We start from the raw sequence: 25,605 nt of genomic DNA, 5'->3' as shown, positions 1-25,605 counted from the left end.
TTCTTTTTAAATTCCTCACCTATAAAAAATTTCTGGACAATTTTAATTTGTTCCTGTCATAAGCATAATTCAGTTTGTCAAGTTTACTTATCTGGCTCCCACAAACTCTATTCATGACTTTGGTCGATCAAGACAGATTAAATCAAGTTTAGGATTATATGATTTGCAGCAGGAACCCTAAAGTCCAAAAGCTAAAGAATAGTGATGATTTTAAAACGCTAGTTTACAAAATAATAAGAATGTGTAAATACAGGGAAAATATAAAAACAATTAAGTTTAAATTTTTTTATATAAAATAGTGACATATAGAACGCTATATAAAAATACATGTGGTAACTATTTTGTAATTATATTAGTAAAAGCTCACAATGTTTTTTTCTCTTTGAAATACCACATCAAAGTAAACTATTTTGAAAAAGAAAACATTCACTTCATGCATACAAATCAAAATGGAAATATGTCACAAATATATGATATAAAATTTATATTAAAAATAAAATAACCACTAATGTTAAAGCATTAAGAGTATAAAATGTTTGTATACAAAGCTATAAAAATATATCACAAATTTTCTCTCAAATGTATAAATCCATAAAATTATCCTTTTTAATATAACATTCAGAATATTTTTATGTTTTTAGACATAAATTTAAAAATTGACAAACTACATGACTTTTACATTTAAGATAAAATATACAAAGCAGTTATCTAGCTGTGTTGTAGGTTGTTAAAACAGTTGTTGTGTGTAAAGGTGCCAATTTTCATAGCTAATTTTAATGCAGTAAAATTTTATTACAATGCAGGCGAGTATGATTCATGCTGCTGCTTAAGAGCTATTTCCAAACTACTTGGCATAAATAGTTTTTATTCTTATGCAACAGCTTGAATTCTCACCTTAAACTTATTCATTTGTGTGTGAATTATTGCACTAACTGGTAAACCATATATCCACGCTCAGTTTATAGTTTTGATATTGAAATAGTGGAATGTAGGAAAATAAATGCAGAAATAATTAATTTCATACTTAAGTCGTTCCAGTACAAAAGTAAGGACTTGAAATAATTAGTACAGAAATAATATCAAAGGAAACTCCTGATCTACTCGCTTTTCAAATCACAGAACGTGGTTGATTGATTTGAGCTCCAAAACCTAACTGACTCAAGTTCTATACTATGTTAAGGTTGAAGTGTCAGTTGGGTACAATAGTCAACAAAGAGTAACCGTTAATACGTTAAGCCTGAGTGTTCAGTGTATCTTAGGTATATTGATGGAAGTATAAATGGCAAGCCTTTGACTGAACAAGGGTTGTCTGAAAATTAAGGTATTCAACAAGCTCCTGACGTAGCCGAATAAACTAGTTCAAATCTCATACAAATTTTGTGCTCCTTACTTTATCCACTAATCACCTTCAGTGTTTATATTTTTGTCATCTAAGTCATCAAGCATTGTTCATCACCAGTAGACGGATGTGAATGGTGTAAAATTTTTGGATGTAGAAATGTGCGCAAGGGGTGGAAGGGGTTCGAAGGTGGTGTTAAACATTTGTGTGATGTTTCCTAAGCCGACTGTTGTCGTTCATCAGTGTTTGAAGCAGTACCTAGTTAGGAGAATTTTGCATGCAAATCGTGGTGTGACTTAATAAGAGAGACATCTCTAGGCTGGAGGCCTTAATTTACAGACAACCCTCGTCGTTAGAACCATACTACAGACGACGCTCCAGCTGAACGTTGATGCCATTCTCAGATCTGAGGATCAGCTGAGAAGCCAACAGAGGCTCAGGGGTCATGGCCTTGACCTTGTACGTCCTCAGCAGTCTGGACAGTAATGCCTTCATCTCTAGCATTGCAAACTTCTGACCTACACAGATAAATCGGGTTGCGTTAGAAAGTTTTTTTTTAATATTTATTATGATACCTTGATTAGTTTATACAATATTGTACATTATCTCTCGCAAAAAAAGTAATTTGAGGTCACAGCAAAACTGAGAATCTTTTGCAGTGAGGACGAAATCGTTAACATCTTCTGCGATCACGGTAATATAAACATCTTCCAACCAAGGCCAGGGCAAAATCATTCAAATCATGAAAATCTTCTGCAGTTACAGCGAAATCAAGAATTCCATGTCTACACAGTGAAATCATGAACATCTTACGCAGTCACAGTCAAAACCACCAGCATCTTTCATGGTGACGGCTTTTGGGCCAAAGCCGGACAGTCCAGCCGTAAGTGTTCAGACTACACCTCATTTTCACGGAACCTGCATTGGTCTATCTGTGACCTTCCAATGGTTCTAAGGTGTTTCCTAATAGGTTTGTGCCCGGTTAGCAACCCTGTCTCCCTTTTTTTAGACTCAGCAAGCCTTTTCAGTCTTTCATTGAAGGGTCTATAAGTGTGTTAGAAGTCCTTAGTCCTGGGTTGGTCACCCACGCCTCTGCCTTCCGGAGACCTTTACCTTTACCCAGTCTCGGACTTTGGCTAAACCTTTAAATCACAAAATACAAAATTCGAAAGATTCAAAAATTAACTTACCAATGCAGTTGCGAGGACCAGCGCTGAAGGGTGTATGAGCAAAAGCAAACCTGTTGACCATCTTCTCAGGGGAAAAGTTGTCTGGATTGAACTTCTCTGGTTCAGGGAAAACTTTTGGATCTCTGTGAAGTTTGAAGAGCACCAGACTAAGTGACGTACCGGCAGGGAGAAGGTGACCAGCTGTTGGGCAAGAAAAGCATACTCAGTTCGCACTTTAACAATCTACTTGGAATATGTTGCCAACGAAATGGTTCATACACGTGTATCTCCGCTAAAATATTAAAATACTGATATCAGATTTATTAAAGAATTTAAGGGTGTAGCATAGAGCACAAGGGCCTAGATTTTTTAGGATTTTTTGAGAGGATAGCAGGCTTACCTGAATGGGAAAGAGTCCAAACTGGCACAGGAACACCAAACTTTACACTATATACACAAAACATTAGAATATTTCACTGTCACTGACAGCATTTTCAACTAAGGAAGAGAGAGTTTTCTAGATGTCCAAAATGGTGGCCAGTGAGTTGTTGAGTCAGTTTTGCCAATAGTATGAATTCAAAAAACTCAGTTTCAGTTTATCTTATATGCACTATACATATATGAATAAATATGTAAGCCTGCTAGTTGGGTTGGATGTTGAAGTGGAGTGGGTTAGATGAAAGGTAGGATGGGAACTGTGTGTGGGAAAACTGACTCAACAACTCACTGGCCACCATTTTTGACATCTAGAAAACTCTCTCTTCCTTAGTTGAAAATGCTGTCAGTGACAGTGAAATATTCTAAATGTTTTGTGTATATAGTGTAAAGTGTTGTGTTCCTGTGCCAGTTTGGACTCTTTCCCATTCAGGTAAGCCTGCTATCCTCTCAAAAAATGCTTATTAAAGAATTTGTTTGTTATTACTATTATTAAAAACTAGGGGACCATAGCAGCAATTGCTGCCCTTCCCCTCCGTTTTAATTTGGCCTTAACCATTGCCTATGCTGTGCACCATTCCTTAATAGGTACTCTCCTTCGTAGTCGTGGTCTTCCCCTAACACGATACATTTCAAGACTGCATTAGCATTCTAACCTAAAAACTTAAGACTAAAACCAATAAACAAATAAATATGCAATGCTTAGATCAGCTGGTATATATAAAACAGCTTATAGAAACACTGTAACAGTTATCCATTCGAAAATGACTGTATCTTTGACGGCCTGTGGAGCAAAGCAGGGGTCATTTTTGACACTTCTGATATTATTCCCACCGCCCTTGGACCGTAAGCTTTCAAATGAATCCTCAACAGCCATGCTACCTTTTTCCTAGCTCGAGATATTTTGTGGGGACCAATTCGCTTGCGGAATGAAATATATAAATCTAATGGTGTTCTGTATGTTTTTTACTCAAACAAATTTTTACAAAATTGTGGAGCTAATCAGTACTAAATCAAGGATCCGTTTCAGACTACTCACGCTCCGATACTGACCAATTTGCTTTGCCAATTTGGCTGTTAAAGTTCTGAGGTGAGGCAGCATAAACAAAGCAGAACTGTCAAATGCACTAAAACACAATTCCACACAGCTGGTGTTAAAATTAAATAGAGATGTGATATTCTGAAAAACCATGTTGCTAAATTAAAAGATCGACTCATCTCGACCTGACTAGAGCATCGCCGGAAAGCCCAAACCAAGCCCCTGGGCCAACTGTTGGCCCAAACTGATCCGAAACTTTTGATTTGGGAATGTGTGACACAAATAATGTATGTGGTAGCCTACAGAGATTAACAGATCTTACATGGAAGTGTGAAGTCTTCGTAAAGGTATCGGCCGATGTAGGGGACAGCTGGGTAGAGTCGGAGGGTCTCTTTGATCACTTGCTCCGTATACTTGAGAGCCAACAGTTCCTGATACGTGGGGTCTCTATCAGAGTCTCCCAGCACAGTCCTCACCTCCTCCACAACTTTATCCTGCAAACACAAAAATATTCACTTCTCAAATGTCAAGCTTGTTATGTTTACTAAATAAGTTAGAATATGTCATCTTTGTATTTGTAAACTGGGTCTTCACAGTTGGAAGGTAAAATAAATAAACCAATGCAAGCCAATAATAGTATTACATGAACAGTACCACGTATTAACTGGTATGGACTGGTACGGTGTACGGGTATTCCAGGATTACTAGGAGGTCACAAATTGTCGATATTTATAGGCATGCACTGTGGATGCGATACTCCCTGGTGTGGATTAACGTCCGCACTAGTGAGTACTACAACTATCCACAGTACTATCCTGATAATTAGACCAATTCGTTAATACCAAGGCAAAAATGTGGTTCGGATTCCACTATAAACTATAGGTCCCTTAGTTTCGTTAGCTGTATGGGCTATTAATTAACAGCTGTATCTAAGGAATATTTCGGCCTTAGTCACTAACAAGACAACAAGATCACGCCATTCATCTGCATTCATACTTGGCATCTACCTTTGTATGGTCCCCATTTCAAAGAAAAGTATTAAAGTAACTACTCTCAAAGTGTTTAGCTTAAAACAATAACAAAAGAGTCTCACCTGGATTTCAGGATTAGAGGCCAGAGAATAAATTGCAAAACTAATTGTAGATGAAGTTGTGTCATGACCCTGCAACAGCAGACAAATTATCAGACAACAATGAAAACTCTTAGCTAATAATACACAGACATCTCAATACTGACACGACAATAATTACTTAAACGTCCTAAACAATCGCATAATTGTTTATAACTGCTAATGTGATATGTAGGCTGAGCATAAGATGTATCCCACTACATTGCCATTATCTGTTCGGCGAATACGTTTATGTTCCCTCACACTGTAATTAGCTACAATGACGAGACTAATCGCATATGTTTAGGGGGCCCGCAAGAATAGTGGGAGAAATAAAAAACATGGCTGGTTTCAGATTTATACTAGCTTTTTTGATAACAACTAGACCGTATTAAATACCCTAATTTATAGAAAATACTTACATAATCAACAATTAGTCAATAGATTTTATATTCTAAGTCTGTAATGTAATGTAAAAAATCTTAACTAAAAACAAACTTTGACTCATATTATTCCAAAACTGATCAAACCATTTACATACCGCAAACATAAAAGTGTTGACTTCATCACGAATATCTTTATCGTTGAGGTGAATTGAAGAATCCTTGGCATACTTCAATATCAGATCAAGAAAAACAAGTCTTTTCTTTGTACCTGGAAAAAACTGTAGATTACAATATCATACAAAAACCATTCCCACAAACAAGATAAAACAATAGCCTAATTCCATTAATAACAATTCAAAAAAGAAATGCAAATATTTGTGTTGTGTAAATACTTCAACTTTTTCACCAGTTTACTTTGAGTTTAATGTTGTTGCTTTGAGTTGTGGTTTACAGTGGAGGTATTCTTTGACGTTGTCTATAGCGATGTAATATTGGCAAATATCTTACCATAATACTCTTCATCGACATCCTTTTCTTTACTGATAGAACTTCCCTGATTCTTTTCTTCCTCTTCAAAAGCTTTCTTTTTCTGACTAATCACCTGGAAATGAAAGGCAAAAAAAATGTAATTTCATTATGATGTATACTTAAAAAGGTTTCAAAGGAACTAGACAATACCCAGATCAAGTTCTTGATCTACACCCTCAAGACTAACATAGAAGAAGAGGCAGTAAAAATGTTAGATTTTGGATCTACTCTTGGTTAATCAGGATTAGTTATATTACAACAGTAGACTCCCTCTTATCCGCTCACCTTTAAACCGGGCATCGGTTTAACCGGACTAGATTGGCAGGATGTGGGCGGTACTGAAACGACTGTTCTCGTGGGAAGAGACATGTGATCACGTGTCTAAATACAATGGACTTCTAAATTTAAGTCAAATACAGTATACAGTATGCATTTAAACGTTCCGTTTTAACAAGTTTTTGGGGACGTCGGTTTAACTGGAAAACCCGTTATCCGGACTGGCCCCAGTCCGGAGGAGTCTACTGTAGTGTGGAAAATAGGGACTTACCATACAGGTACGGTAAACCCATTTTGAATGAGTGGCATAAGATATTTTGGCCATTACAACCCAAACTAACCACACAATAAAACAATTGCCAAAATATGTTACATTTTCCCAATGTTAAGTAAGGAATCACTACCATAGTGGTACTCATGAGAAATTATGATATATCACAGTCTTGGAACAGTAAGAATCAAAACATACCTGGTCAACGTAATTGTTTATGTAGTCGAGGTGTTGGTTGTATTTTCTGCCAAGAGGGGACAGATTGAACACAACGTCTGGAAACAGCCAAGGTTTGAAGGCACGGACTAAAATTGCATCAGAAACACTGAAAAACAATGTTTTCGGCTCAAGTAATGTGCATGTGAATTGTAAACAATCATTAAAATAAAAATTAAAAGTAAAATGCAACTTTCACAACTGCTATAAAGGATGACTGCCTCCAATAAATCCAGAGATGTTAAAATCCAAAAGAGTCATTCGGTATTTTAACTTAATTTCCACTAGGTTCTAGTGTGATACAATATTTTACATTCCTAATGTAAGGTAGGACTATAAATTTTCTTTGTTTTCATGGATTTCTCTAGATACACATCACTGTTTTTAAATACCAACAGGATACTTAGGCCTATTCACTAGGATTATCCATATAGTTTTTTTTACTGAGCCTAAAGCAACTCTACAACTTACAAGACTGGATTATTTTGCTTTAAACATTTCCAGATTTAAGGTCTTGGAATTAGCTGGTGACTCATACTTCTTGAATCTATTTTTACAAACTTTAAAATTTTGAAATAAATAAGAAAAAGTTAATTGACCTCGGCTAACGCTGAAGCTCCAAGGACAACAATCTGTTCCACCCTATTGTGATGGTATGAACAATCTTTTTCTTAACTTTTGGCTACGCAAATGAATCATTCAAGGAAGTTTTTACACTAATAAAACTATTATTTATGACTTTAGGAGGCTCGACTGTTTCTTAATTATTCGAAAAAGACCAATAACAGGAACAAATTTTACAGTTTTCTATATAACTCACACTTTTAATGATTTGGTAAATTCAGATTCCTCATTCAACTGAGCATCAATGCTTGTGGCCATCGCCGTCTCTGTAATGATGTTTAGTGGTGAAAAATAAAATCTATATAAATCAACTATGCTCATATTTGTTAGTGAATAAATAAAGTGAAAAAATAAGAAGGAAAAGTAATTTAAAGGTTAGTTGAACACAATGCACAAGAAAATATTACAACTGATAGATTCCCTAACCAATTGACACCAAAATAATTTTATTTTATTTCTCTTTAATTTTTTGTTATTATGTACTTTTATGCCTCTTATTATTTTGTATTTTAACACAATAGCCTATATCCATTTTTACCTAAATAGCCTAAAAGCCAAAAAAGAAACATCTGTTTTTTCCTCCTCAATACTGACTAAAAATACCCCCGCCGCAGCAAACCTGCAGACTAAGCGAATTTCCATTTCCCTGAATGGATTTACACTAAAATGTCTCCTTAAAATTATCACATTTATTCCCTATTTAAATAGAATCAGTTTAAAACATACTTAGGTTTGCTGCAACAGGGAGGGTAAAAGTGTTTTTTATGTAAAATGTTAATAGTTAGTAAGAAATAAAAACATTTTCCAAATTTGGGCAAAATATGTTTATAAACAAGCAAACTACAACAGTTTACTTATTCTCCATAAGAATAACATGGGAATTTTAAATTTACAATTTTTTGGAATTTTCTCTGTAACCATTAGGCGCATTATAACGCTTCAATATACTAAATTATTTGTTTTTTTAAGCTCTACAAAATAGTTTCGAAAGAAATTGCAAAATTTTATGTTTTTTGGGTCAAAAATGGGAAAAACCCATTTTTACCCCATAACAGCCCCCATAAACCCCCGTTCCCATGGTCCGATCATGCTGGTTCGCGAACTCGTTCGAATAAACGTAGGTTTACACGTTTGTACCAAATTTCATCAAAATCGGATCATTTTTGCTCGAGTTATCGCGCTAACGGACACATATATATATATATATATATATATTACTAAGCAAATCAAAATACCACAGTACCCTAAAAACATTTTATTTTAAGTACATAAAATGTTTTTAGGGTACTGTGGTATTTTGATTTGCTTAGTAACATTTAAAGTAGCCCTCATTGATGTATACAATAACAAAATAAATATATATATATGAATTTGAACGGATGGTGTTTTTGACCTCTAGGGACCTCGAAACGAAAAAAAAAATCGGTCCCGGGTCCAGGTCTTACCGTGAGTACTACGGTAATAGCTTATTCCCTATATGGGAAATTCGCTAACAGGTGTTGTGTGCAATTCTTACTAAACTATAATGCTCTCAACTTCCCAAACCGGACACCGTTTATTTAAGGAGGGGCCTTCCACTCCAGCTAAGCTACACATTAGTAAGCTCGATACGGATTGCACTAAGGGATTCGGGCTTGCGCATGTAGAAAGACCTCAACGCTACACTCGTCAATGGATACTTATGAGTGCCCTTGCCTAACCATGCCACTGTCGGCCCACTATAAGTACACGACACTAGAGCTCATAGGTTAGATGCGACATTGATGTTAGCACTATGACTATCTAACGACGAAATGTGATACAAGCAACACTCAAGTGTCATCATCAATGGGTTAACAAGGAACTGTACAATTAGCATAAAAATGTAAAATACAAATTTAATGATATTTTCAAAAAAGATTAGTTTAAATCTACCATAAACCGACACCTACATCTAATGTAGCCTATCACTGTGACTGTAGTTTAGTGCTGCTGCAAAAAAAAACCTAAGCTTATCTGGAATCTATGTTCTAAGGGTTGTAAACCAAAAAGTATGAGTGAAATGTTTAAGTTAAAGATAACAACATCCAAAATCAACCGGCTAACAATTTTAAATAAACCAATACCAGAGAGATTTTAAATAAATAATAAACTTACCACAAATTACATCCAATGTACACTTATCCACGTAGTGTGATACATCAAACTTTTCTTTTCCTAGTTCTCTCTTCAACAAGTCTGTCATGATTCTTGCGTTTTTGTTGAAAGTGTCAATATACGTCTCTAATATCTTGAAATGAAAAGCCGGAGTCAACAGTTTTCTGTGCGTCTTCCATATATCAGCTGGAAAACAATTTAAGTGAGAAGATGTCCAGATTGTGCATAGGATTGGAATAAGTTGAGATAGTTGAAAACACCAAACTTATTCAAGGGTTTAATACTAAAAAATGGCCATAGTAGTTATATAGCAATACAGGTTAAAATACAAATACAGTGAGTCCCTTACAACCTTGGATCCACACTAACTTAAACACGATAAGAGGTCAGATAAGTACTCTAGAAGACAAAGGAAGAAAAAGAGTAGAAAATCAATAAATTGAAATGAAATTCCAGTATTTTATACCTCATTTGTTGCACCCAGACTTAAGAGGGACAGATTATCAAGTGTGTCGGACTTTAATATGCCAGATTATTGAGAGTCAATGAATTAACACGATATAAATAAAACAAAGATTATGAATTGATTAAACACTATATAAAATACTCCTGTAGCAGCAAACCTGGGGACTAAGTGAATTTCCATTTGCCTGATAGGATTTTACTTAAATCTTTCCTTAAATAGGCCTATGCCAGATTCATTGTGTATTTAAACATTATGTATACCTACTTATGAATACTTATGTTTGCTGTTACTCTACTAGGGTGATTATAAGGTGAATTTTTTTAGGAAATACCTATAATTTAGGATGAAATAAGTAAATTTACCGAATTTGATCACAATAATTATATCCATAAAGAAGCAAACTACAACAGTGTTATCTTATTCTCTATAGTAGCCTATGACTATGAGAATAACATGGGAATTTTAAATTTACATTTTTATGGAATTTTCTCCATAGCCACAGTTTAATATAGGCCTACTAAATTATTTGTTTTCTTTAGCTCTACGAAACGGTTTAGGGATGAATTGCAAAAGTTTTGGTTTTGAGGTTCAAAAATGGCCAATGGGGAAAACCTCATAAAACCCCGTTCCCATAGTCCAATCATGCTGGTCCACGAATTCATTAAAACGTTTGTAGGTTTACACCATCATAACAAATTGCATCAAAATGGGATGATTTTTACTCGAGTTATTGTACTAAAAGACACATGTATAAACATATATATACAAATTTGATTGAATAGTGTTTTGGCCTCTAGGGACAACAAAAGAAAAAGAAATGGTCCCAGGATTGCCGGTATTAGGTAGAGACCTGCGATAATAGCTTATTCCCTATGATAGGAAACTCGCTAAAAGAAAGTCAAGTCTTACCTGGGGAAGAGACAAGACCATTTCCCAACCACTTCTCCAAAAAAGCATAAATCTGAGGTTTATTCAAATGTACATTACTACTCAAAACTGCCTGCAACATGAAAGCAATCACAAAGTTGTAGAGCAAGTACAATTTTTCCTACAACATGCATTGTAGTATGACTAGCTTACAATCGAATTCAATCACACAAAATTACATGCAGCATAATTTTTCATCATTTAGGCCTAAGCCGTCATCACTGATCAAACTAAACACATCCTCCACCTGTAAATTTTTAAAATTTCTGTTTGTGTGTCTTTCAATATTCTCTTAACTTGATGATTTCAAAATCAAGAATGCAATGATGTTCACCTGAAGAAGATTTCATGTTAATAAATCAAAAATGTTTTATTAAACCTCATAAAACTATTCCGTTAATATTCATTTTATTTGAAATTAGGCCCCAAATATATTTTGAGCAGCTGTGACAATAGCTTTCTGATGGTGTGCTAATATATTTGTCAGCACTGTTGTAGTTAATATTCTGAGCCGATAAACTCGAAACAATAATTATTTTACAAACTCATTAGAATCCTGGACGTTCTCATTGTAGGCTATCTAAACTAATTTAAGGTTTGACTAATCTTGGGTGAGAAAACTATCACTTATTCAAGAAAAACTACGTTAATATGATTTGTTGGCTTCCAAAACCAAATTTTTTCCCAAATTTAATGACGAGACGACCAGGACACACTTATTGTATGACGTAATTATTTTAGTCAAACTTGCTTTATTTTTAAAGGACAAAATATAATTTTCAATCAAATAGGCTATAAATGTTTAAAAAAATAAAATGAAAGCTCAATAGAGCAATGGGGGAATTGCGGTACCATCTTCAAATTGAATGCTTCGAATTTTTCGTCTAGTTCCCCGTAGCCTAAGCAAAACTGCTCGAATGATGGAAAGCTGGCTTTGGATCCTCAACCATCCGATAATTACTTGTCAATGCAACGCCTTAGCCAACTGAGGTACAGTGCCACCGTCAGTGGACGAGTGAAACTAAAAGCACACGTTGACACTAGCACTTGCAAGATAAATTTGATTTAACTATTGAGCGCCAGTGGGTTAGTAGTTCAACTGCCTCGCTGCAAAATGTGCTGGTGAGTTACACTCAAGACAATGGGTTAACACATTGATGATGACTTACAAGTGTAGTTCGTCAGTTGTCCCAGCATTTCACAACGAGATAGACGTACTGCTAGCTCACTGGCACACCCATTGGTATTATTGTTACCGTAATATTATTCTTACAACAACAAAAATAAGGGTGAATGAAGACAAAAATCTACTGTGAAACCTTAGAGTATTTGAAAGTGATTATTACCTCAATATCCTTAGCGTCAGAGAGAATCACGTAAGCTTCTGGTCCCATCCATACTTTGACAACAGGGCCGTAGTCGTCAATCATATTTTGTAAATTCTTCAATAATTCTAAAAAAAAGTAAATGTTCAATGTAAATGAAGGGAAGAATGTTTTTAAGCAAGTACAGTTATTACAACTTTTTCCCATGTTTAACATTACTACAGAGATTTTACTATACTAAAAAACAAAAAGTGTATTTAGGGAGTCATATTTAGCAATGTCGGATTTAGAACTTTCAGCCCCGGGCTCAATTAATCCGAGCAACTCCCGCCCCTTAAGAGGAACTTTCCCATGACTGCAGCGGAATCATGATCTCCTGCGGTCACGGAGGCATCAATCTACCGAGAAACCGTGAACATCTTTCGCATCATCCCCACATGTGATTGCTGAAAAATCATAAACGTCTCCTGCGACCATGGGACATGGTCATCGTCACCTGCAATCATGGCAAATTATTGATTTTAGAAGATAAAAATTTAGATTTGGTTCTAAAAATTTGTTTTAGTCCCCCTTTTGCTTGCAGGCCGGCCTAGTGGTAAATCCCGCATTGCATAGGTCTATCAGACTAAAAAATATTCCTGCTTATTTATGAACTTTAGGTACCTAATATTTAAAAACAATATTAAGACATTGTACTATGTTGTCATTGTAGTCATGTTGTAGTGTATGTTGTCATACCAAGTCAATGATAATAATAACATTTGAAGAGTTAAACTTTAATTAATCTTAATTTTATAAATACGGGTATTTATGCATTTTGGGTACCACAAGTTTTAAATACTCGGGTTTTTACATCCCTACTCTTCTAACACAATCAGATATAACTTACAGAAATACCGTACATGAAAATAATTTTAAACACTTTGAGAAGTTCAATATTTTTAAGTTTGGATTTTTAATAAGTAAAATCAATTCTTTTGTTGAGAAATATTATGTCAAAACAATATCTGTTTTCTTATTATATAGGGTACTTGTTTCTTACCAACACTGGTTTGTCCAAATTCCAAAGCCGCCCCCAGAAAGGGTAATTCACTGGGTCCTGGTAAAGGTGATAATATTTTCCGTATTCTTCTTGTGCGATTGTACTCATAGATGTACAACAAGATAAATAGACTGAACACTCCAACCAATATTGCTATCAACATATTGGTTTAGTGTATTTTCAAAGCAGACTATCTGGTTATTTAACTCTGAAAACAACATAAGGAGCATTTAGAAATAAATCAATTCACCTTTTAGTGAATTTACCATACAGGGAATTTTAGCCATTTGGGAATTAAAGCTTTTACTAAAGGTCATATCAAGACACCTGGGACCGATTTACTTTTTCGTTATGATATAAGTTTAGCCTACCCAGAGGCCAATCGTACACTGTCCGTTTTTTTGTTGAGTAAAAATGATTAGATTTCGATTAAATACTGTACAATACCTACTCACGCTTACAGTTTCGAACAAGTTTTCAAACAGAAAAATTGAAAATTTAACGTTGACAGGTTTGAAGATGTCAATCGTTTTTCATTACCCTCAAAAAATTAAAAACTCTTGTAAAGGAGCTTATTTTGTTCTATCGTAGGGATTGTAATCAGAGCAACAACCAGACTAAAAATTACCTCTTTGGTAGAGACCCTTTTGTGTAAACCAGGTAGCCTAATATTTAGATAACTTACTAACAAAAATCCTCAAAATCAAACAAGAATCATAATAAGTTAACGTTAGTTTAGTTGCTATTTCTTAGTATTTTTATTTATTTATTTATTTTTTTTTTTAAGATGTTGGCGGCCTTTTTAAATCTTGCATTTGCCCATCCACTCCAGATAGACTAAAGATCTGTGCAAGGAACGTATCCAGCAAAGCAAGGGTGAGCCGTGAGCCGACCCCTCGCACCATCCCCAGACGAACAACCATTGGAAACGTGCCCCCCATAGTGACAGTGCGAGTGGCCGCCCCACATCCCTAACAAAAGTGAAAGGCCGTGGGTGAATATCAAAACAAAACAAAAGTTGTCAACAAAGCCTATATTAATCTCAAAATTCAACAAATAACAATCATCAACAATGTCAGCCATCCAAAGAATTCATTTAAAAATCTTTCAAAAAATTTACCCTTCTGAATAACAAAAACTGGTACCAGTAACAAATTAGGCCTAACAATGAAATAATTAAAGATGGTAACTGTAAATATACTTTAAACTTTGAAAAAATTAACAATTAAATAAATAACAATACTATAAAAATAAATAACGAAGAATCAATCATTTTGCGGGCCCCCCTTCAAATATAAAGTTTTTTAAAATGTTCGTAATTTCAAAGTATAACTTGCGTATTGCGTGGCACAACTATTATCCTTGCTGGTGGCAGGCGGTGGTGGTGGGTGACGGTGAGTAGCTTAATGGTCCCCGGAGAAGCTGGGCCGTAGGCAGCCCAAGGAGGCAGAAGATGGAGTGTCCCTCCGGGCGACCCTCTCCGAGGACAGCGGCTGGTGAAGCCTCACATCCGGGACCTCATCTGACGTCTGGCAAAACACTTAAACCATGACTAGAGTCTACGAAGAACGGATGAACAAAATTAACAGTGACATTGAAAGATTAACACTGATATTCATCGAAGATACCCAAGTCTTTACAAATTGACAATCGCCGGCCTTCTGGTGAAAATGTGACAGAAGGCGGACATTGACTCTGGGTTGCAGGATTGCTGCCCGACCCAAACCGACTGAGTTCCGGCGCAAAGCCAGTACTCGTACTATAAAAAAAACTGAGGCGTGACATTGGTGGGACGCTTGGTGGGCATGTCACGGCTCAACCTCCCCCCCCAAAGGAGGACTTCCTCTCCAAAAAAAAAGAAAACAACCTCTCCCAATTCTAGAAGATCTCAACACCACAGATCAACTCAAGTGTCTGAAGTGGGGAACGCCAAAAGTCTTTCAACTGGAGGGACTACTCACCCCCAGGGTTTGCACTGGCCAGTGCTGGAAAATTTACTAGGGAAAAATCTTCAGCAGCGCACAAGGGACAGAAGAGGTGATCAAGCTCTCTGGCCCAGTGCACTTCCCACTCAGACACAAGAGTAACGAAAGATGACCTACGGAATTGTTCCCCGGAAAGGCTTCAGATGAGAAATGTGAGCCCTCCGGAAAACTTCTCCAGTCTGCGGATTTCCAAGCCGCACGGAGACAGGAGTCAAGAACTTCAAGATGCGGTGGGGACCTGACCACCGATGAGACAACTTAGCGGCTCTCTTGTCCACGGCCGAACTGACCGGATGAGCCTTACAGAAAACCAAATCCCCCACCTGGAAAGGATTGTCCAACCGACCTCGATTGTGCTTCCTCCGTACCAATTCCCTAGCTCTGATCAAGTTCCTCCTAGCCGCCTGCCAAGTAGCCTTGACATTGGCAGCACCAGGGGGTGGCAGAAGGTCGCCAATTTTCCACACATTTGCCAAGGGATTATTGGGTGGATAGCCCAACAACAGCTCGAAAGGGACCGCCTTGTGACTCTCATGGTGTGCAGTATTGAAAGCAAATTGAATCCAAGGAAGTTCCTGATCCCAGGTGGTCTGCTTGTCAGCATGAAAAGCTATGAGAGCGGATCGAAGATTTCTGTTGAACCTCTCAGCATGGGAAGGCTGTGGATAGTAAGGAGAAGTGGTCACATGGCGGATACCGTGCCCAAAGCACATTCTTTTGAAGAGGTGAGAAACGAACTGAGTTCCGTTGTCGGAAACAATGGTGGCGGGTATCCCAAAGTGTTGGAACAAATGGGTACGAAGTGCCTGCACGGTGAGCTGTGCAGTGGCGTTCCTCAAAGGAAAAAGCCAACAAAACTTGGAGAAGGCATCCACACAAACAAGCAAGAATTTGTTTCCTGACTTGCTACGTGGGAGAGGCCCTACATAGTCTATGAAAACCTTCTCCAAAGGTCTCTCCGCCACCTCAGATGACAACAACCCATACTTGGTATTCTGAGCAGGCTTGCTTAGCGAGCATGTTTGACAAGAACGCACTCGTGCCGCAATGTCCCTGTCCATACCCTTCCAGATGAACATGTCCCTAACCTTCGCAATGGTCTTGTGAATCCCTAAGTGCCCACCCACAGGGGAAGAGTGAAAGTACGCAAAGACCATGGGTACAAGAAGACTAGGCAGCACAACCTTGGGTTTACCTCGCTGTCGGTCTCGACAACAAAGAGCACCCTGGGACAGAAAATATGGGGGGTGGGCTCCCCCATTTTGAAGCTCACCAATGATCTTAGCCAGCTCGGGATCTTTTAACTGATGTGGGATGAACTCAGAAAAGGCAAGGGGAAACTCCAGGAGCACGGCACACCCAGTGTGCTCCTCCTGATCAGAAGGTTGGTCGTCAGGTGAGTGATACATCCTTGATAAAGTGTCAGCAATCACATTCTGCGTGCCTCGAACATGTTGCACTTGGAATTTAAGGGAAGATATCTGGACAACCCAACGACCAATTTTCCCAAGCTGGCGAGGATGTGCAAGGAGCCACGAGAGCGCTTGGTTGTCGGTTTCCAGCAAAAACTCTTTGTGTTCCAAAAAACGTCTGAACTTATTCACTCCAAACACGACAGCCAAACACTCTAACTCATACACAGAAGAGCTTTTCTTTTCGCATGGGTTCAAAGTGCGTGAGGCATACGCAATTGGCTGCCTAACACCATCTACCTCTTGAGACAACACAGCCGCAATTGCGACGGAGGAAGCATCGGTTTGCAAAACAAACTTTTGACTGAAATCTGGCATCGCCAAGACCGGAGGTTGCATGATAGCTTCTTTCAGAAGATCAAAAGACATCTGTTGTGCTTCACCCCAAACAAACTTGGCGCCCTTCTTCCGAAGCTCATTGAGCGGAGCCGCCAACTCAGCCACATTGGGGATGAAGCGCCGGTAGAAACCCACCATGCCGATGAAACGGGCAATGCCTTTGACATCTCTGGGAGGAGGAAACTCCCTGATAGCCTGGGTTCTAGCCGGATCGATACAGACACCTCGAGATGATACTAGATGACCTAGGAAAGAAATCTCAGCCTGAGCAAAACTAACTTTCTCGGGATTTACGGTAAGGCCAGCCCTAAGCAACCTATTCATGACTTCCTCAAGCTGAACCAGATGGTCTTCAAAGCTCTCACTGTACACCAAAAGATCGTCAAGATAGTTGAACACAAATTTGAACTTGACGTCATGGAAGATGGAGTCCAGAAGTCTGGTGAGGGTCTGGGCCCCCACAGCTAGGCCCATGGGAACACGTGTGAACTGGTACAAGTTCCACGGAACGCAGAAGGCAGTGAGAGGTCGAGATTCAGGTTTCAAGGGAATCTGATGGTAAGCCTGGTTCAAATCAAAGACGGAAAAATACTTGGCCTTACCGAACCAATCGAACGCAGAGTGCAAATCAGGGAGAGGGACAGAGTCAATTTCAATCTGAGCATTCAACTTGCGATAATCTAGAACCATTCGAGACTTGCCATTTGGCTTTGGAACTAGAAAAGCTGGACTTGCGTAACTTGAGCGAGAAGGCTCAATTACCCCATTTTCAAGAAGCTCATTGATGATTCCACGGAGTGTTTCCATCTTGGGTGGAGCAAGCTTGTAAGGATGGGAACGAACTGGACGGGTGTCAGTCAAACGGATTTCGTACTCCAAAAGATTGGTGACTCCAAGCTTTGGCGTCAGCACCTCAGGAAAACGAGAACACAAGGTTCTGATAGCTTCAGCCTCACCAGGAGTCAGATGCCCTAATAGATCAACCTTTGGTTTGCTGGGTGTCTCAGGCTCGACCACAGCTGCACCATCCACAATTTCATCCGCAAAAGGAATGAGCACCCGTCTTGCGAAACGAAAGAAGCACTGGCCTCTGCCTAAATCCAAAATCAGGCCACAATGCTTGATGAAATCCGCTCCCAAAATGACAGGAATGCAAAGGTCCTTGGCTACCCAAAAACTCCACACCCAAGAAAAATGTTCAATCTTGAATTTCAAACGGGCTTCTTAGATGATGGGAAGTGGGGATTTCGATGCAGTCCAGCAGATGTGGGTACTTCGCTCAACTTGCTTGATTAGCCCAGAAGATTTTAGATTTTCAAACAGGGAAAGGGAAATGAGACAACGGGCTGACCCAGAATCCACAAGGGCCTTCTGCACCGTCTTACCTAAGAAGATGTTGAGTCGTGGGCAAGTTGAGCGCGCCGCTTTCACTCCCATGCATGCAGGCTCCCTCATTCCCCGCGACAGAGGCTCCCCAAAACCAGCACTCCCAGAAGGGGCAGTACTCACAGAAACCAAATTCTTACTGACCTTCTCCAAAACAGCTTCCTCACAGGGCGGCTTAGGCAAACTTTCCCCTTGTGAGCAACTCAGGTTTTTGGACAAAGTCCCAAGATTAACCCTCTGACGACACTCTCGTCTCATGTGACCTGTTTGACCACAGCCAAAGCAAACAATACGACGCCTCTGTCTCTGCGGTTTTTCAGGACCTTGACCCACGGAAGCTACAACGGGATGGAGAACAGTCTGGGGAAGATGCCCCGGAACATGCTCCCTCTGAAAATCAGCGTCTTGAACGCTCCGTGACAGGATGACCAACCCATCCAGGTCTGCAAAGGAAGAAGGTTTCGGAGCAAAAATCAGTCTGGACCGCTCCTCAGGCTTCAACCCCTGCAAGACAATGTCCACCAGTTGGGATTCAGGGATGTCCAGCCGTAGGACACGCCACACGCCACAAATGTCACCCACATACTGACTGAGAGTTTCATCAAACTTTTGAGGACGAAACACCCTCTCAACTTTCAATCTCTCCATGACCCTGAAGGGGACAAAGAGCTCAAGCAATTCACTGTGAAAAATTTCAAAATTTACTCCCCGTTTCAAACAATCTAATAATTTGTCACCAAGAGGTCTCAGGCAGAGTGGAACCAGTAGTTCCAACACCACTGAGTCCTCCATGCCTGGGAACTCCTTCAGGTGCAACACCTTTCCCAAAAACTCTAACAAAGGTTCCACCTCTAAACCATCAACCGGGCGAATGTCGCTCAAAACCCCAGCAATGGGATTGGGCAGTGGAGCAAACAAACCCATTTTGCTCTCAGTCAGTCGACCTACCTACAAAACACACAAAAAATTGTTTTTTTTTTTTTTTTACAACGAACAATTCACAAACTTAACTAACTAAAGGCTCTGGACTGAAATGCCTACAGTCAGATGAGGTCCCAAACAGAAGAACCTGCCCATACACACCGCCTTAGCCACCAAATAAAAAAAAACACGGACTTACACTCACCACATACACACATACATACATACACTAAACGACAACACCTAACATTTGTGTGATGAGGTAAACACACACACACAGTTTCAATTTTGGGATTGGCCATGCTTTAGACACTCTTGCTCCCAAAGGATGCAAGTCATTAACCAGATTCCACCCGGTGACTCGGCCAAGGGCGAGCTCCTAATAAAAACTACAACAGTGTGCTTACCCCACCACGACAACATTTCTTCAAAAAATTCCTAAGACTGCTAGACCAGCATCACCCAAAATCAAATCCAACCACGGCCCTTCGTGGAAAGAGCACAAAAAACCACGCTCTGCTACCATCTGAGCCGACCCCTCGCACCATCCCCAGACGAACAACCATTGGAAACGTGCCCCCCATAGTGACAGTGCGAGTGGCCGCCCCACATCCCTAACAAAAGTGAAAGGCCGTGGGTGAATATCAAAACAAAACAAAAGTTGTCAACAAAGCCTATATTAATCTCAAAATTCAACAAATAACAATCATCAACAATGTCAGCCATCCAAAGAATTCATTTAAAAATCTTTCAAAAAATTTACCCTTCTGAATAACAAAAACTGGTACCAGTAACAAATTAGGCCTAACAATGAAATAATTAAAGATGGTAACTGTAAATATACTTTAAACTTTGAAAAAATTAACAATTAAATAAATAACAATACTATAAAAATAAATAACGAAGAATCGATCATTTTGCGGGCCCCCCTTCAAATATAAAGTTTTTTAAAATGTTCGTAATTTCAAAGTATAACTTGCGTATTGCGTGGCACAACTATTATCCTTGCTGGTGGCAGGCGGTGGTGGTGGGTGACGGTGAGTAGCTTAATGGTCCCCGGAGAAGCTGGGCCGTAGGCAGCCCAAGGAGGCAGAAGATGGAGTGTTAGGCGCCTTAAAATAAGAAAATAAATAGCAAAACCTAGAAATAATTAGAACACAGATGAAACCATTGTTGTTCGATAGTGAAAAGTATTGTGAATAACATATCAAAAGTCTCCAAAAATATCTTTGGTGGAACACCACCATTTTTCCAAAATGGCGGCCAAATCCAGTAGTTCTTTGCTTTTTATTGAAATTCTGACTTTCCAGTCAATATTGGTGAAAAGTCGTCAATACATTTAATGTTCCTCCTGAAATTACCTTTAAAATGATAACAAATACATGTACCTACAACAAAAAATAAACCCCGTAGAAATAATAAAATATTTCAAATAAAAATATTTGTTATAAATTAATGTAATAGTACAAGCAAACTAAAAATAACGTACACAGGGATCGTATATAAAAATTTGCAAGTAAAGATGTTATGGTTTTATTTTTATTGTTGTGGTGTGCAGAGTGACATACCAAAAGTTGCAAAAAATCAGTCCACGGGAAACCCCTAAATTAAGGAAAAAATGGCGGCTTTTCCCAATATTGGACAAATTTTGCAACAAAAGATACCACATGTTTTTTTGCACATTTTTCGAGATATTGACTTGGAACCACGACCGATATTTATTGGATAGTCCGTACTTAATTTCAATAGGGGACGCTTTTTGGGCCGCCATCTTGGATCAGCCATATTGGGTCTGCCATATTGGATATAAATATTTTTTAATGTAATTATAGTGTTGTGACACATCATTATGAACTAGATTTCCACGCTGATTTCAATGCTGAAATCAGTTTTTTAAATAGCGTTTTACGATTTTAAGATATATAAAAACGAAAACTCTCTCCCATACATTTCTTATGGACGTTTCGTACTTTGACAATTTAAAAACACATTGAAAACTACCACAGTCTAAGGTTGTACTATCAGGTTCAAGTATGGCGTGGAAATAGTTCCAACAGATAGGGAGTGGTGTTTGACTGATGGTACATATGACTAACTTAATTATAAATAACTGTACTTATAAATAACTGTAACTGTGTAACTTGGAAATTATATTTAGATAAATATAGGATATGACCTTTAAAAAATTTCAATAAAACGTTTTATGGTTTTATTTTGTAGTGTTGTGCAGAGTGAAAACGGGAAAAACTCGTCATAGCTATTCGTTCAAGTATTGACTTTTATTTTAGCTATGGATTCCTTATTGGGAGTTATTTAGAATTGGGGATGAATGTCTTTAACTAAAGACAAATTTCAAAATAACAATAATTCATTCAATAGTTCATTGAAGGTAGGCCTACATGATTCGTTTTAAATTTGTCATGTGTCATTTAATAATCAATAAAATTAAAGCCAAACATTTACTGAGTACTTTGATACCAGAATGAACTTGTTAACATATTAACAATCCGAGATATAAATCTTTTAACAAAAACTGATAAAAAAAGTTTAATTTAATTTTGTGTTGGGGTTTGTACCTCGTCTATAACTAGTCTGTTTTAACTATAAATAAAACAAAATGAAAGCTAACTAAAATGAAAGATCTTTTATCACTGAATATTTTAAGGCTAGAACAAACTGCAAGCAATAATAATACCTGGAGAAAAATAATCCAAACACATTTTCAAAGTAACTTACGATACGTCCATAACTGATGTATAGGGGAGAGTTTTCGTTTTAATATATCTTAGGCAACGAAAAAACTTATTTAAAAACGGATTTCAGCATTGAAATCAGCGTGGAAATCTAGTTCATAATGATGTGTCACAACACTATAATTACATTAAAAAATATTTATATCCAATGTGGCAGATCCAATATGGCTGATCCAAGATGGCGGCCCAAAAAGCATTTCCTGTTGAAATTAAGTACGGACCATCCAATAAATATCGGTCGTGGTTCCAAGTCAATATCTCGAAAAATGTGCAAAAAAACATGTGGTATATTTGTTGCAAAATTTGTCCAACATTGGGAAAAGCCGCCATTTTTTCCTTAATTTAGGGGCTTCCCGTGGACTGATTTTTGCAACTTTTGGTATGTCACTCTGCACACCACAACAATAAAAATAAAACCATAACATATTTACTTGCAAATTTTTATACGATCCCTGTGTACGTTATTTTTAGTTTGCTTGTACTATTACATTAATTTATAACAAATATTTTTATTTGAAATATTTTATTATTTCTACGGGGTTTATTTTTTGTTGTAGGTACATGTATTTGGTATCATTTTAAAGGTAATTTCAGGAGGAACATTAAATGTATTGACGACTTTTCACCAATATTGACTGGAAAGTCAGAATTTCAATAAAAAGCAAAAAACTACTGGATTTGGCCGCCATTTTGGAAAAATGGGGGTGTTCCACCAAAGATATTTTTGGAGACTTTTGATATGTTATTCACAATACTTTTCACTATCGAACAACAATGGTTTCATCTGTGTTCTAATTATTTCTAGGTCAAACCACATATTCAGGGGCCTATGTCCCTCCGGGCGACCCTCTCCGAGGACAGCGGCTGGTGAAGCCTCACATCCGGGACCTCATCTGACGTCTGGCAAAACACTTAAACCATGACTAGAGTCTACGAAGAACGGATGAACAAAATTAACAGTGACATTGAAAGATTAACACTGATATTCATCGAAGATACCCAAGTCTTTACAAATTGACAATCGCCGGCCTTCTGGTGAAAATGTGACAGAAGGCGGACATTGACTCTGGGTTGCAGGATTGCTGCCCGACCCAAACCGACTGAGTTCCGGCGCAAAGCCAGTACTCGTACTATAAAAAAAACTGAGGCGTGACATTGGTGGGACGCTTGGTGGGCATGTCACGGCTCAGCCGGTACAGTACAAAAGTGAACTGTACCTACTGATAAAATGTTTGCGGCAGTGACCAGGATCCGAAACAACGACATAGCTGCCTTGATGTGTGATTAAGTTTTGTTGAAACACGTTTAAATATATTACCAACCTAGTTATAAAACTAAGTTAAGTTAATTAGGCCAACCAATTTGTTTTAATTTTAAATTACAGAATAGAAAGTTCATGCTAGGCCTAGTAATGTAGGCTAGGCTAAATCATTAATTTAGCATGTAGGCTATTGAGCTAGGTTCACATTTAGTCGAAGTTATTTTAACACTAAATTTGTAGGCTACTGGCAAGCTTTAAAATTAATGTATTCTTAAGAAACTACTGTACTTTGGATAATAATTTATGTGCTTTAATGGCTATCATTTAATGAACTTACTTACAAACATGAATTTGGTACTCAATGAACCTATAAATAATCACTGATAGGCCTATATCACACTCTTGGCAACTGCAACTGGCCAAAAATACAAGGATTGTTAGTCAGTCAAGGAAAACAACTACTGACAGAATTACGGAATCCAGAATCTCATTTGAATTTAGATTAGACGAGTTTGTTTTGGTTGGTTAGTATTAAACAGGATAAGATAACAAAAACAAAACAACACGAACACACCACAATCTTCTCTCGAGTCTCTGGCTGGTCTGTTGCTGAATGAATGCTGTTCAGCTTTCAGCTAATCAGCTGTTCCTGCTCTTCCTCATCCTCTTCCTCCTACTATATTCCTAATCTCCTATATTCTATGCTTTGCTATTCTGATTCTGTTTCTGTTATTCTGTTTTGTTTTTGTTCTGCTGATCAGCTGATCTGATGTGATCTCTTCTTCGTGGTGTTCCAGTCCAGTGAACTGAAACCACTCTGAAACCCTACTGGACTGAGGCACGGCCGCCTTTTTTGGTGGCCCGGTGGCCGTGACTGAGGTTGATGCGAGGCTGTTTTAGGACATTGTCCTCTTGACCAACAAAGTTGGATTGATTGCGTCTTATTTACATTAAAAAACAATTAAAACACTAAACATACATATATATATACAACTAAGCAACAATGGCGGGTATGGCGGTATTTTTTACAAAAACTGCTAGGATATTCTGGACGCACAATTTTTATTTATGATGTGGTTGTTTAATATGGACAAAATGAGAGCATTCTTTTGCTGAGGAAAGACCATTACCGCAACGATAACGGAAGGGTAGTCAATGGTGTTTGTGGTGTAAAGGATAGAGCGATAGAGCAGCATCGGGGCTATAGAATACGGAGCAGCATTAGACTGATCGAATTTGAATGGGTAGGCCTACTTCACCCGGTGAAGTAGTTCACCACCGAATGAGTTTTTGAAACTTTACTTCACTGAGTGAGAGTGAAAGTTGTTTACTATTTACCTAACCCGCCATGTTAAACTTCCCTATCCCAAGCGTGATGTATTCAACTTCCTTACTTCTCGAGTGATGTAAAGTATCAAAAACTAACTCGGTGATGTAATGAAACCCATTTAAATAACATTGAGTGATTAACTTAAAAAATATACCTCTATGGAGCCAACGACGTTCAACGCTAGAAATCAGCTGTGCTCTTGAATTTTATTGTTATGTTTTGAAGAATTTTCCTAACCTAGCTTTTGTTTGTAAATGAACGTTACTGTTAGTTAGAAGATGAGTGAAATGGATAATGATTAATATTGTTCGTAACCTCCTGTATATTGTCGGGTCAGGTAAAATCTTGTACGTTACACGTTACGCAAGAGCGTGTTTACATCACTTAGGTAAATTATGCAACTCGCATCCGCTCGTTGCACAACCTTCACCTGCGTGATGTAAAAACGCTCTTACTACACTTGTAAGGTAAATAGCTATTTTAACTATGTCCGATACTGGGTGTGCCAAAAACTGAGGGTTACTAGTTCGAATCTCGGAATTTTCGAATATAAACATGTATAGTTATACTATACAAGATTTTAAAGGTATTTAATAGACAAAAATTTTGGTGAAAACATAAATTAATCATCCAAAAAATTCCGAAATGGCGGCAGTTTTTTGTTGTTGTTGAGAAAATTGATATGTTTTGAATACTCTGTATTTCCTATACCAATGCATTTAGCTCTTCTCCGGTTGAATTTTCTTACTCGTTATGAAATTAGCTATGCTGTGGTAAGCTACAACATACGGGTTTTTAAAATATAAAAATTCCAAAATTGATTTTTAAGTTTGCAAATGCCCATGGTTTAAGTTGTAAAAAAGCAACATAT

General features: G+C 37.9%; 1 protein-coding gene across 3 annotated transcripts; it reads right to left on the bottom strand.

Annotated features, from left to right (window-relative positions):
* Positions 1–334: 334 nt before the first annotated feature.
* Positions 335–24,030, bottom strand: LOC128991471 (cytochrome P450 4C1-like). 3 transcript variants are annotated; one of them, XM_054414375.1, is made up of 13 exons: positions 23,742–24,030; positions 13,288–13,495; positions 12,267–12,373; positions 10,903–10,993; positions 9,528–9,713; positions 7,588–7,657; positions 6,750–6,876; positions 5,984–6,077; positions 5,632–5,744; positions 5,076–5,144; positions 4,305–4,476; positions 2,530–2,709; positions 335–1,857 (listed from the first exon to the last, which is right to left on the bottom strand). In XM_054414375.1, exons 2-13 carry the CDS (start codon positions 13,448–13,450, stop codon positions 1,703–1,705), a joined length of 1,527 nt encoding a protein of 508 aa, XP_054270350.1. In that variant the 5' UTR covers positions 13,451–13,495; positions 23,742–24,030; the 3' UTR covers positions 335–1,702. The 3 variants fall into 3 exon arrangements, with proteins under 3 accessions (XP_054270350.1, XP_054270349.1, XP_054270351.1); XM_054414374.1 differs by having other exon boundaries at positions 23,746–24,030; XM_054414376.1 differs by having other exon boundaries at positions 23,979–23,996.
* Positions 24,031–25,605: the final 1,575 nt, after the last annotated feature.

Source organism: Macrosteles quadrilineatus, unplaced genomic scaffold, assembly GCF_028750875.1.
Source record: "Macrosteles quadrilineatus isolate MER2022 unplaced genomic scaffold, UCM_ALF_1.0 Scaffold_4__1_contigs__length_99947679, whole genome shotgun sequence".
Taxonomy (NCBI): Eukaryota; Metazoa; Arthropoda; class Insecta; order Hemiptera; family Cicadellidae; genus Macrosteles; species Macrosteles quadrilineatus.
This window is presented reverse-complemented; position numbering and strand designations above follow the sequence as displayed.

Coding starts and splice junctions, on each gene's coding strand:
- LOC128991471 (XM_054414375.1), bottom strand. CDS start 13,450: ATGTTGATAGCAATATTGGTTGGAGTGTTCAGTCTATTTATCTTGTTG. Junction 9,714..10,902: donor TGGTCTTGTCTCTTCCCCAG/GTAAGACTTGAC, acceptor ATTGTTTTCCAG/CTGATATATGGAAGACGCAC. Junction 7,658..9,527: donor TACATTGGATGTAATTTGTG/GTAAGTTTATTA, acceptor ACATCATTACAG/AGACGGCGATGGCCACAAGC.